The sequence below is a fragment of the Poecile atricapillus genome, unplaced genomic scaffold, assembly GCF_030490865.1.
Source record: "Poecile atricapillus isolate bPoeAtr1 unplaced genomic scaffold, bPoeAtr1.hap1 scaffold_297, whole genome shotgun sequence".
In the NCBI taxonomy this organism is placed as follows: domain Eukaryota; kingdom Metazoa; phylum Chordata; class Aves; order Passeriformes; family Paridae; genus Poecile; species Poecile atricapillus.
Window position 1 is genome coordinate 1 of NW_026709098.1, and position 14429 is coordinate 14429.

The 14429-nt window shown below is 39.4% G+C and overlaps 1 protein-coding gene across 1 annotated transcript; it reads left to right on the plus strand.

Annotated features, from left to right (window-relative positions):
- Positions 1-3429: 3429 nt before the first annotated feature.
- Positions 3430-9109, plus strand: LOC131574404 (transmembrane protease serine 11E-like; the record flags this gene model as incomplete). Its single annotated transcript, XM_058828862.1, has 5 exons — positions 3430-3468; positions 5446-5641; positions 6443-6702; positions 7470-7612; positions 8948-9109. Coding segments are annotated over 5 exons (800 nt in total), but the record flags the coding sequence as incomplete, so codon positions are not given.
- Between the last annotated feature and the right edge of the window lie 5320 nt (positions 9110-14429).

The following is a 14429-nucleotide window of genomic DNA, read 5'->3' on the forward strand; positions in this document are numbered from 1 at the left end:
CAGAGTTCTGTCTGATCTTTTCCTTTTAACATAAACACTGTTTATGTTATGTTAATTTTGTCTGTGGATAAAATTAAATGAGGCAGTGGACACACGACAGGTTCCTCTGATGCAGTGACACTGATATTATTTATAGATCTAGCAAAATGAGCACATTTTTTCACAGGAACCTGTGAACCTCTCACCAAGAAGATGTCCTGTTCACTCTGCAGTTTACTATGAGCACTTCCTTCTGTGTTTGCTCAAACACATATGTTGAGGAGTAAAAAAGTTCTTTACTGATAATTTATTAACCTTTAATAGTAAATGCAAGTTAATCAGAAATTAAGAATTTAAGTGTGGTTTAGAGTTATTTTGTTTAATAAATATGTAAAATAACTGTATTAACAAAATTGCTTGTCCATTTGGAGAACAGAGCTCTCTTCCAAGAGATGGAATCCCTAAGCTGCATTTCAATAGATTGGTGTGATTTTAGTTTAAACATTCATTTATAATTATAGTTAAGCAAGCTTGAATTCATTAGCAAGCTCCATTTTACAGGTATTCAATGCAGGTTCAAGTGGAACTTGTTTACTGCAGAAGCTTGAACACTGTTTTCCTAAATGTGGCACAAACAACTACTTTTGCAGCCATATGCGGTTGGGACAAGATATGACACTTTAATTGTTACTAATTGATGCTTTTTCTTGGTAGTGCAAACAACTAGGGCAACTAGTAAATGAGCAGGGCAGAGAAATTGTCTCTCGTGCCTTACAAGTGATTGCTTCAAGGCAGGGCTTGCAACACGTTGGCTGGCAAATTAAGAACTTCTGTGCTCTTGATCAGGCCAAAATGTGAAGCTGGTAACAAATGAAGGCAAGCCCCTAACAAGGTAAACCAGTAAGCAACCAGAATATCAGTGGTATCATGTAATGCAAAGTGCTCCCTGCTTTTGATGGGATCAACTGCGGGCTCAGCTTATCTGAAAATAGGGTCAGTTCCTTCAGTTTTCCAAACACCTGCATGTGCTCTGCGTTTGGGACCCTACCCTAGTGAATACAGCCCTGAATTTGCTGGCAGACTATCACTGGCCTTTTTCCTTTAGCAGTGATGGGTAGGGGAGTATAGCAATTGCACAGTAGTGATATAAAATACGCTGATATTCAAAGCTGGACAGACTAGCAGTGTGTGTGGGAAAGGCTTGTTTCTCCAATTACACAGCAGTTAATCTAAGTGGAAGCAATGGGTAAAATTTTGCCCATGTGAGGTTTGTACTTTTTTTCTAGGTGCCTCATAAAAAGGCAAACAGAGATATAGACAAGTGCCTTGCAGGGCACCTGTGACTCACAGCAAAACTCAATGCAGTGGGAACATGCCAATTGAATTGCTTCCGGCACTGCACTTGAACAAGCTGGTTGTTCCTTTTGTCTTCTCAATGAGCTTTGCAACATAATGTAAGTGATAATAATTGGCTGCAGGCTTTATAATTATGAATTATGGGGTAAATGTCTCTCCACCCAGAGAAAAGCTAAAAAACATTGTTGTCGATATTGCACTTAAAGGCAAAAGGTCCCCTTTCATTGTGAATTACATTTGTTGGTTTCTTACCAGTTTCCAGACATGCAGTATTGGTGTGACTCAAATGATGAACCAGTTCTGAAGGCTGTATGAATTTCTAGGAAAACACTGGTTGCTCATCATAGTTGAAAGAAACAAGTAGGGCCAGATTTTTCAAAGCACTTCTGGCCAATCTAAATATACAGAGGAAGTGGCCAAATCCTTAGTACAGTTTAGCAAACAGTAATGTTTACACCACTGTTGAATCTCTCTGCCAACCTAGCTTTTGCTCTGTGGTATTACTCCATTTTGATGTCAGGGTTCTAGGAGAGAACCAACCATATTATCCATGGAAATTCACAGAATACAACTAGCATTACTGAAATGCAAAATTACGTGTGCTTTTAGTGTTTTCCTCCTCTTTTCATATGAATTGAGAAAGTACAAATGAGCATTTTTATTTGAGAGAGGACCTTGGAAGTTGTGTCTTACCTGCCAGTGAAACGTAATTATCTTCATGATGTGAACAGTTCCTTTTTATAGTGAATAAGACTTCAGTTCCTTCTATAGTAAATAGACTGTGAACTAAAAATGTCCAATTTTAACTCATCTCCCATCCTTATAAAATAAAGCAGTGGTTGCACATACACATGGCAGCCCTAGCACTGTCTTTGTTCTGTAATATTCCCTGCAGAACAAGCAGTACATGTGCTGGAGCTGTGCTTGTTTCCTTTTTTTCCTATCATAATCTGCTTACTGTCACATTAAGAAATGAATGAGCACACATCTGACACTGGTGGATTGCAAACAGACAATTCACCCTGCATACCTGTGGGAGTGTCAAGCCTGCCAGCAAAACACATGTGATACAAACCCAACAGGTGACAAGTATGAGCCAGAGCCCTTTGCATTCAAAAGAGACTCCTCCAGACTTGGTGTAGGTTTGGCTCAAAACTAGGATATTATTCTGTGTAGCAGCAAAGAGAAATGAAGGAAGTGGATAAGGATAGGGATCTGCTAAGAAAGCCTATCCAGACACAAAATACGAAGTTGTTGACACTAGTATAGAATCTCTATATAATTAAAAAACTGTATTGAAACAGTGATTTAAAAAAAAAAAAGTATTATTTTTAAAATTGTTTTGAATGTTGGAAACTACAGTGGTAGCTCTAGTGGAAAAAGCATTCTGGAAGAAAAGGGATAGATTTAAACCTTGAGCCAATGCTTGCTACCATCAGCATGAGCATGCCATGTTTCCAGTAAACATAGAACATGCATGTTAATGGAGGGAATGTATTGCTAGAACCTGCTGTGTCATGCACTAAATTGCTATGAACTATCTATTTTAGTATCAATAGTGTATCAATAAGATAGGAGAAAGGAGAGTGAGCCACTGTTATTGTAAGCTTCCATTGCTGCAGTGGAGTGCCTTCTGATCTTGAAGAGGGCACAGAGTACCAGATCTCCTCTGGTACTCTGGGTATAATACTCTGGCCCTGTCTTGGGTATAATATATGAACTGCTGTTTGGTTTTTTTTTTTTTTTGCAAAATAGAGGAGCTTCAAAAATTTACACCATAAAAATTTCTCCCCAACAAAACTGTAGATCTTGAGTAATACAAGACTTGTTTTGTCTGTACTGCGCTCCAGAAACAATGGGGGCCAGCAAGAAGAGAGCCTGGTCCTCAGATAGTACTGACTGCAGAGCAGGTCAACAGTCAGCACATGAACATGATCACATATAAGCTCCCCTGGTTTCTCTAGCAGCCCCTCAGCCATGCCTCCTGTGTGCCCTGTACTCAAATAGCTTTTGGGGGGATGACCATGAGAATGAGGAATCTTGTCTGTTCTGGCCTGGCCTTACCCTGATTGTTTGTTTGTTTGTTTGTTTCAGATGTGGAGCCACAAAGAGCAGAAGCCATCTTCAATGACAGTAAGTGAGGCTTTTTTAAACATCAGAAGTCTCATCTCCAACTTTTAAAATTAGCATTAAGAGTCCCTGCACACTTTTCCTGGCCCTTAAGAGCCTTTTCTCCTTCTTCTGTCTAAGGAATGTGACCTTGTACTCTCAGAAATTTGGACTATGTCATTTTCTTCAGCATGCATTAAAGGAGAGAGGTACCACAAGGAAATGTATAGAAATTACATCAGCCTGTGGTTAAAATGAAAATGTTCTGGAATTTGGAATGACTGACAGCACAAAATTTTTCCTCATGGAAATATATGGAAATGTGACTGGCCTTCTCAATGCATTACTGTAGGGGTTAGATAGAGATACCTTGTTTTAGAGATTTTTTTAAGTTTCCGAGAAAGAAGTCAGCTTGCTTGGAGATAAAATAGTCATAAAAGCTATCTTTGCTTACAAGTTGTGTTTCTTTTAACGCTGAGAATGTTTGATTAATTCCTTATCAATAAGCTGTCAAACAATGGAAGATTAAATTACATCACTTTTTGGGTCTAATGTAGGTGCTGGTGTTCTGGGACACTAATGGAGTTGAGTTTTATCCCTGTGTTTTGAACATTGACTGCTCAGGTGGTTGATAGGATTGTTCAGTTTTAGGACCATTTACTGAGGATTATATAGAGTTTTCAGGAGGGAAAAATGTTAGTTCAGTCTTTTGAACTATGGTATATTCTGAAGTTTGTCTTTTGCACAAAAGTTTTGGACAGGTAGATTTAGATTTCACTGACTTCCTTCATTGTGGTTTTAAATCTCAGAAGAGGGCAGACTCTGCACTGAGCCTATGAACTTCTAAATGTGGTTTAACTTTTCTTTCTTCTAAATTTATGAACAGCTTTTAGTCTGCTGTGGTACTCCTGCCACTTTTGATCATGAACATTAACATAATGTTGTGCAGATCCTAGCAGGAAAGGGATGACATAACACTCTCTGTGGCTCCAGTTTTCACTTCTGAGGACTTCAAGGGCCCTGGGCCTGGAAGCTCCTCAGTGATGAATTACCGAGTTCTGCTTTGGCCCCTTCTGGGTCACTTTCTGGGAGACGAGCCGTGCAGCAATGGTTTGGATTGTGCGGTCACTACGCAAATAATTCTCATCTTTGTCTCTTTTTCAATGAATTGGGATAGTCCTGTGTGTCAACTTTCCTAATGTCTAGCTGAAATTGGGACCTGGATGAAAACTAGTGGGTCTTGGTCCAGGTAGGATGGATTTGATGCTGTTTGGATGGGAGAAGGCGGCTGAAGTAGGTCTTTTCATTGAAGAAGTTTCTAAAGCTCTGCAGGAGCTTCAGCTGCTCCTGAATATCCTGAGTTTAACAGTTGAAACTATGTATATTTCAATTTCTCTCTGGGTTTGGACAAAAATTCTTATTTTGTGTCATGGATGCATACCATGCTGGAGGTATCCATGCCTTTTCTCATCTCTGGTTGGAGTAGTGTGATGCTCTTTGCTTGAAGTGCCTCTCTAGGTCCACTTGCAGGCTGCAGTGATCAGTTGCTTGTCTCTAGGTGACATCTTGCTGATGTAATCTGCGTGCATGCATGGTAAAAACCCACAACTTGGATCATTCCCATGTTAGGTTTTGCCTTTTTCATATTTTATCTAATGAGAAATTGCCTGGGACATTAAAGTCAGCAATGCCTCTATTTGGGAATTGTCTTGGGTGTGTGGTGAAGGTTTTGATTCCTGCGTCGGGCTGCTCACACAGCTAAGCCTGAATGTTTGACCATCATGGCTTTCAATGATAGTCAGTTGTTCCTTCAGGCTTCTAACACATGGGTTGTGCATGAGGAGCTCTGATTTGGGCAGATTGGTGGAAGGTATGTTTTCTTGTTGATGTCAATACATTTTCACAGAATGTAAGTGGTAATTTTACATATGTTTCCCACAGCCATTTGCAGGATTTACTAAACAGAAGTGTAGCTAATACTCTCTTTGTCCTTTCTGACAGTCTGTGGGTTACGGCAGAATAGATCCGTCAAGTCGATGGCAAAATCCTCATCGCTGCGAATTGTTGGCGGATTGTCTTCTGCAGAGACCGGAGATTGGCCATGGCAGGCCAGTTTGCAGTACAATAACATCCACCGCTGTGGTGCAACACTCATCAGCAACACATGGCTGGTATCTGCAGCTCACTGCTTCAGAGAGTAAGTTCCCATCTTAGAATCTGCTGCAGAATGTGCCCCTTCTGTATCAAGTTGTGTGGCTCTCCAGATTTGCACCACACCCCTGACTCTTTCCCAGAGAAACAATTTTGGAAGAGAAAAGTCAGGGTTAAGTAGGCCCATCAGCTGGATGTTTCAATGAGAAATTAAAGACTGGCCCTCGGGAGCAGAACTGGCAATTTTATGAGTGAAAATCTATAGTCACTTGGCGTACTGACCAAAGAAGTGCAGAAAAGGTAAGGTGAGTGAAATGGTGGAGTATTCATTTCCTATTATACTTTACATTCCTTAAACGTATGCCTTCGTGTTACAATGGGGTTGCTGCCACTGCAGACTGCTACCAGCAGTTACCATCCCATGTTCCTGCCCCTCTGTTCAGCCATGCACTCCCAGCTTTTTTTGTTTAAAGCATGGCAATTGTGAAGCTGCAGGGTATTTTAAAATGGAGCAGTTGATTGAACAGATTATCAATGTGCGAAAAGAGTAAGGGAAATGCAGAGTTTACAGCAGAAGAGCTTTGGATTTGATAACACCCTATGGCCACACAATGGTTAGATCAGGGACAAGGGGCAGGGGAGGAGTACAAGACCGTGGCTGAGGAGGGAATGCAGGAGTGCCCTCTCCTAGCAGCAGCCCACAATTCTGTTATGGAAAGGGATGGATGCCACAGCTGTCTAGTAGGGAGCTGGCTTGAAGGAGTTTTACAATAAAGGTACTCTGCAAATTTAAAGTCCCAAACACGTATTTACAGCAAAATACTTACAGCACTCTTACCTTTTTCAGCATGACTCACCCTCAGAAGTGGACTGCTACTTTTGGAGCTCTTTTGAAGCCACCAAGCTTGAAGCGATCAGTCAAGACAATTATTATCCATGAGAAGTACCTCTACCCAGAACATGACTATGACATTGCTCTTGTGCAGCTCTCCAAACGAGTAGAGTTCACGAGCAGCATACACCGTGTCTGTCTGCCAGAGCCATCTCAGACTTTTCCCTACAATATTTATGCTGTCATCACAGGCTGGGGGGCTCTCACTAATGATGGTGAGTCCTGAGTCTGCCTGGTAACCTGTATAGTCCATAAACAGCGACTCTGAGTGAATTGATATCACTTCTGTAGCCACATGTGATGTGACAGCAAGCTAATATTTGCAATAGGTTTGACTAGTTGTAGGCATCAGTTTCTTGTTCTGAAAGTAGAGTGGATAAAGACAGAACTACAGTCCACTGGAGCAAAAAAAAAAAAAAAGAGACTCTTTTGTTTTCCCAGCCTTTCCATTTCATACTGTAAATTCATAAGAAAGGTAGCCATGCACATGTTTATATAGCACCTAAAAAACTATTTTGCCAGCACTAGTCAGAAGCTACAGATAACTGTGAGCTTTCAGGTAAATGTGGAGAGTGAGCTGTGAATTACCCAAGCTCACGCTATTCCACGCCACACAAAGAGTAGATCTAGCAATGGAATCAAGATATCTTCTTTTTGTATCATCTGCTCAAGGTGCTAGGTAATTTGTGTTCCATGGAACATTTGTGTTAAGTGGAACGTGTGTAAAATATATGGCTTTACACTTCAGGCACTATGTACCATGTGATCTTGACTTCAGTCTTAATGGTTCAGCTCCTAAGTGAGTCTGTGATTCTGTGTACATTCTCCTTAAGGGCCTGACCTAGGCAGATCAACAAGCAAAACCTCCACATTAAACCAAGTCAAGTTGGTCTTCCATAAGAGGACATTAAACACTCTTCCTGTATATTAACCACTGCAAAGTAATTATGCTGATAAATACCCAAATTGTATTTTCTCTCAGGTCCAGCCCCAAATGCTCTTCAGGAGGCAACAGTGAAACTTATTGACTCAGACACTTGCAACAGAGAAGAAGTGTATGATGGAGACATAACACCCAGGATGTTGTGTGCAGGATATTTGGAAGGAGGAGTAGATGCTTGTCAGGTAATTGTAGCTGAAAACCAGAAAGGAAAACTATTTTAATGGTGACTGCAGTACCTGGTTGATCAAATCTTAATGGACAGTGTATTAGTCCTTTAAATAGGCTCCATTCGGAATTTAGTTATAAAGTGAAATAGCATTTAGTACCCACCATGTAGCACTAAATGCTGTTATACTAATCATGAGCTAAAATTTAAATGTCTCAAGCAGCTAACACCAGATATCTCTAGAGATGAGAAGGAAGAAGGTTAAGAGTGTTAAATTACCAGAAAAAATGCACGGTCACTCACTGAAATTAAATTCTGGGCTGGATCATATCATAAGAGATCTGTTACAATGTGATCTTTGGTAACAGACTTGGCTCAGTGAAAGGAAAACTGTCTGAAACAAAGAAAACTATTACGAACGTAGGTGTAAAAGAATGGGAAGGAAACATGCATGCTGCAGGTTTGCAAATGCTGCAAGGAAATGCTTATGTTCAAAGAAAAATATTTCCATAGTGATAACTTTTTAAAACATAATCTGTATTTATGTTATTTTTAAAGATTGTCCTCTTAAAGTGCTGGTTCAATACAGACTCTTAATCCGAGTCCTGCAGACTTTTTGCCCAAAGAAAAACTCTCTGCAGAATAAGCCTGGGAAGCTCATTCCTCTGTTCCTGGCTCAGCACTGAAAAGACATAAGCAGAAGGGTGCAACTGCTGTTTAGTTCAGTAAACAATTTTGGTGAAAGCTGTGGAATTTGGTCTTTTGCATAAGGATTGCCTCTCAGACTGCAAGGTTTCCAGTTTAACTATTATTACCATGTCATGCTATTAACCATATCAGAATTGAGCCTTGAAAAATGGATAATACCTTAAGGAGATATCAGCTAACTAGAAGACCAAGTTCTTGATGAAAGCTCCAAGCAAAAGGAGCTCTAAGCTCCTTTTTGAAACATTGCTGAAAGTGACTAAAATTATTTATTTTAAGGATAGAAATGACTATTAAAACCTATTAAAAAAAGGTTCCTGCTGTCTTAGATTGCTGCCTATACTGGTGTTTCTGTTCTCTGTACGAGGAAGAAGACAAGGCAGGTAGGAAGCAGTAGATCACAAAACAGAACAGAAGTTTTTGTTAGGTTTTTTACTGAGACAGAGGTTGGGGGTCCCCTGGCAAACAGGAGAATGCCACAGACTTCTGGCTCAAGTTTCAGAAACAGTCTGAATTCTGCACAAATGGCTGCTCTTGAAATACTGCTTGTTAACTTATTTTATAGGATAGACCCTCCCATCTTTGGAGAGAATTGTATTTTCTCTTCTGATCAATTAAATATTTTTTCCCCCTCCTCTTTTTCTAGGGGGACTCTGGGGGACCACTGGTTACTCCAGACTCTAGACTGATGTGGTACCTCGTGGGAATAGTGAGCTGGGGAGATGAATGTGCCAAGCCAAATAAACCTGGAGTTTATACACGAGTGACTTATTTCCGTGACTGGATTACCACAAAAACAGGCATCTAATTCCAAAGTAAAAAATGGATTTAACTACATAGACTACATGTAACTCATATTTGTCTGTAATTCTGAAAAGTTATTTTTTTAGTATATATATTCCTATGTAATTTTGGTTGAAGCAACCTTAGTCCACAGCAAGCGCTGTCTTTGCTGTCAGAGATCCTAACCCCTTCTGAATTCATGCTAAATGTATAAAATTGCCTGCCTCATCTTTGAGCTGTGAAACTTTCTCCCTTACCAGAAATTATGAACTGACATTATTAAAATTACATTTGAAAAATATCCATTTACCTGCTTTATAAATGCAAACATTTTCCAGGAGAAAAGAAAAAAAAAAAGAGAAATTTTTCTTCAGCTGTGGTCAACTTCTGCAGCTGAATCTTCCTCCTCCAGTAAAGCAAATGCTGTCACAGCTGTGTTTCTAGAAAAGTGGACCCTTGATGATTATTCTTGTTAAGAGACTATCATCTGCACTGACTCCAGCTGAGAACCTGGATGCTCACCTTGCTCTGAGGCCTTGGTAACTAAGAGCGGATTGGCAGAAATGAGGTTAGGTCCTAGCTAAGGAAAAGCAGGATTTCTGTGCTTGCAGGAGGTTGGAAGGGGAAAGAGAAAAGCTTGATGTTCTTATTGCAAAGCACATTTTAAACAAGAATGTTTTTGTGGATTCTGTGAAGTTCAAGATGCTTGAAGTTGCTATTGTGGAAGTGTTTCATCACAACATTGTGCTGCTGCTTCTGTACCTGTTGTCTTCTAGATCTACTCTGTTCAACACACAGTATGCTTAAGATGCAGAAACACAAGCTCTACCCAAACTGTTTTTTTAAAAAAAGAGTGTGCCCCCATGAACAAAATCCCTAGAAAGAAATATGGCATTTAAATTTGTTCTAAAGGAAAAATAAATATTCACCGCAAATGAACTGGGAACTACCTATTTTGGTCAAGAAACAGCACACTTTTCCAAGGGCATGCCAGCCAGCGGAAACCATCTCACTGCAAAGAAAGTGATTACTGATAGTTCATTGATGGATTCATCTCTGCCATGAATGAATATGATCCTGAATATGGATATGTCTTATGAGGATGAAGAGTAATTCTGTATTAAAGAGCTTCAGAGTAAATGCAATCCTTACATATTGATTAAGCACTTTTCCTACCTCTATGCACAACCTCTCATGGACTACAGGTGGAAGGGGGTCATCTAGAGCCAAGGTCTTCAATATGGGGATCCAAAATGTCACTCTAGTACTGTCGTCTGCAGTCTTCAAATGGCCACTGGACTGCCTAGGCTCTGAATGCAGGACTCACAGGAGTCTGTACAAGATATGCATGAAACTGCAAGTCCCACAGCTGCACCTACTACAGCTGAAAATTCTGCTCAAGCATCCTGCTTCCCCCACTGCTCAGGACTGGATCTCTCCTCAGCCTTCCTACTGTACAAGCTCTCCAATAATCAGAATCCCTGGGAATGAGATGTTTGGCATTTCTTGAAAACTCACACCCTGAATTACAAGTGTACATATGAATGGAAAAACCTATGTTTAAGGCTTGGTGGTGTAGGAGGGGTTGTCTGTTATTGGGCTACTTCCAGTCATTCTGTGTATGTTTTGAATTTTGGTAAAAGACAAGTTGCCTTATCTCAGAAAGAAATCTACTGAAGATTTTAGAGTAGTTTTAGTTTCAAATTAGTAGTACCTTTATTCAGATTTTCCATGTCATTGTAAAAAGAAAAGGATCTTTGGGCAGTTAGGATAGTTAGATGCAGCAAATCCATTTCCTTAATTTATTGATGAAGTTTGTAATTTATGCACTTTTGAGTTGCTGCTATTTTTCAGTTAAGAATTTACTCCAGGCCGGGTGCATTTGCAAAACAGAAACTTCATTGAGCTTTGAATTAGATAACCTGAACACACTGTTTTCTTCTAGTGCTCAAGTCCCCATTTTTCAGAGGCATCCTTTGGGAAAAAAAAAAAAAAAAAGGTTATATCTAGCTTTTTGTGCCTCTTATTGCTTTGAAAGTGAAAATCATGAAAAGTGTCCTTTACAATCAGCTAATGAATTGTGATTGAAAATAAACAGTAGTTCACTTTCATAGCTACAGCTTTGTTTTGCACTTAAATCTCTTTTTGCATAGCAAATGAAGGGGCAACAATAAGGAGGTGAGGCCCAGATACAGCCCCTAGAAACTGGTTCCTACCTCACACAGTAAGTGGCATGTAAATGCAATAGCTTTAAAATGAGAAAGGCAGCCTTTATTTCAGATTTTCTTGTTGAGTGGCTAAATAGCCAAGAGGTGTGTGGGAGAATGTCTACCTTACTCAGGGAGTCCTGAGCCAGCCAGATGCACTTTTCATAAACTTTTTAGCAAACTGTCTGGCCTGGGTTTGTCTTATATTCCATGTCAGTGTTTTATTTATGATGACTCTGTTTTCTGCCTTAGAGTAAAACAATGAGGCTACTGTGTGATTAAAGAAAAGGTTTTTAAAAGCCTTTTATAATTGTTGATGTTAAGATTTAGCAAGGATTTAAACAAAATAAAGGCAATATGTTTCATAACATTAAATGTATTTAAAAACAAGTGATCTTTTTCTGACCTTTTTCTTTGCATAATAAAAATGATCAAGCTAAAATTTGAATATGATATAAAATACTAAATATCATATAAATACTTCCTTGTTTTATATAAAACAATTATAAAAAGACAGCTTTCTGTCCATTTCCTATTCTAGGAATTGTTTTGTTATTAACAGTGGTTTCAGTGAAGAGAAGGTAAGACATTTGCTTTTCTAAAATACTCAGAGGTGAATTTCAGTTAAGATAGTGCTATGCAAATTTGAGAATGGATCTTTGATTTGAGAACGAAGCTTCACTCAAGAATTCAACACCTTGCTCTTAGGAAAAAACCTGTGTGTGATGTTGCATCTCTGCAAACTGGCTATGGGGAGCTCTGTGCAGCTGCGACAATTCTCCTGAAATTTCCCAGGTAGATTTAAAGCATCAAGAAATGTGTTCCAAACCTCTGTTTATTCAAATTGAGTTGTCTGGGGCTTTCCCAATGCTAATTTTCAGCTTGGAGCAGTAGGAAAGAAAGAAAGAAGCGGCTGATTGCACAAGACCTAATCATGTGAGGAGGTCTGGTTGAATGACATCAATCTGTCATCAGGATTCCTTATGTACGTAAAGCTTGTAGAAAATCCCATTTTGTATCTGCTATTCCTGTTAACAAATTAGATGAGCTGAGAGAGAAAAGTCATTACTAAACTCAATGAATGTTTATCTGGCAACTTGTAGCCTGTGCTGCAGATTCACAGGGATGGAAAAGCTGGCTTTTGCTTTTGGAAATGTAGTCGTACACATCTCAGTGTGAAATCAGCTTAGGTAATTGGTGCCATTGTTTATCTGGATTTATCAACATTATTAACATGGTTTCTAGGAAGGTTTCACTTGCTAGAGCAGCTTTAAGTGGCAAGATCCTTTGGCCCACCCTGCTGGAAGCTGCAGTATTTTAAATATGCCATCAAAATACTCCTGCTCTGCATGGGTTGCCAAAAAGAGGAGACAAAGCCTTGCAAGTCAGCACCTTGCTCCTGCAAGAGCTGAGGGCAAGCCATAGCCTATGGCAGGATGTTTGGAAACCCACTGAAAGATGTTGATGCAGCTTTATGGTAACTTCTGGACTGGCCTGTGTGCTAAACTTGACTGTGTTTGCCTTAGTATTTTCAAATAACACATTTTTAGGGAAAAAGCTACAAGAGTTCTGTCTGTTAATTTGCTTATTAACTAAATCAATCAGGGAAACAAATGTATATCTCCGTATCTCCACTATGAAGTCCCCACTAAGAATGTGAAATTGCACCTGTAAACCAGGAAATTAAAGACTAAAAATACCCAAGTGGCTTGGATTTCCCCAGCAGATGGAAAAGAGATTTACAGCTATAACAGCTTCAGCTCCTTTTGAAAATACTGGCTTTAAAGATGTATTCAATACCTGGATGCAGAATGAATCTACAGTGGCGCACATACACTGAAGTTGCAGAGATTTGGGACATGAATAGGCTCAACTCTGGAGGTGGTGATGTTCTCCTGGCCACAGCCTCATCCCACTCATTGCTTCAGCAAGTCTGTAAACTGACAGCTCTGCTTCCTGCCTCAAAAGCTATAACTGACTAATATGATGCAAATATGGAGATGAGGTTTCCTTTAAAATTAATTTATTTAACCAAATTTACCAAGATTTTAATGTCACATGTAGTTTTTAAGAAGAAGGCTATGGGGAAAAAGGAAAGTCAAATGATTCTAGATGTTTCAAATTTTGCAGTCTTAGAAAGATAGGGGAAAACCTGTATGTTTTTTTGATTTGGTACCATCAGCCTAGAGAGTTCCTGAGTACACCTGCTAATTGATGCATTTGGTAACTTGTTTCTTTGGCTTCTGGGGTAAACAGAATCTGCCCATTTCTTTGTGGCATTTTATCTTAGAAGGCCCATATTCATGGTTTCACTGATGGTTAGTGTTTGCCTGGTTACTGCTAAAGGATTACGTGAGAATTAACTGGATGTTGCTGTTTCTCCACTTAGGCAAAAGGCTTGTCAGTATTTGCTGTGACTAAGCAAAATTTGTTTCATGTGAGATGGCTGTATGGATGGGTCTTGAAAAGTGTAATGACCTGGACAAAAAGATGGTAGGTAGAAGATTTTTTAAATTATTATTTCTATAACCCATTTAATGGGTAAGTGCTTGAAAATAAGAATGGTTAGTTTAACCTTGAAAAAAAAAAAAAAGGTTAATTTTTAAGGAAAGAAACCACAAATATAAAGACAAAAATCACCAGCAAGACTAAAAATAATGCAAGTGACAAAACTGAAGCTGACTTTTTTTGGTGTCTTTAAACTCTTATTCATTTCTATCTCACTCCCCCATCACTGGGAGTCCTGTTAATTCCGTTCATTAGATACATGCACTACTCTTTGAAATTGCTGTGTTAAAATAATTAAAGTAATTCTTCCATGTTCTGATTTTTATGTATTATGTGAAAAAGCTACAAAGCAAATACCAGCCTTAGCATAAATCCCATTACTGGTAAGGGTTGCAGTCGACATCCCGAACGGCTTTCTCCGATTACCCCGTCCCTGAGTTCGGCATTCCAGGCTTCTACTGGCCTCTAGTGGTTCTCCGAAATTTGCCCACATCTTCTGCAATTATCTCTGCCTGTGTAAACAGCAGTGCAGCAGACAAGAGCCTTCACCCTGAACCTGCCAAGGCACAGTCCAAGTTTGAACGAGCACAGTGTTGTCCAGCTGCTTTGAATTTGTGTTACTGATTAAGT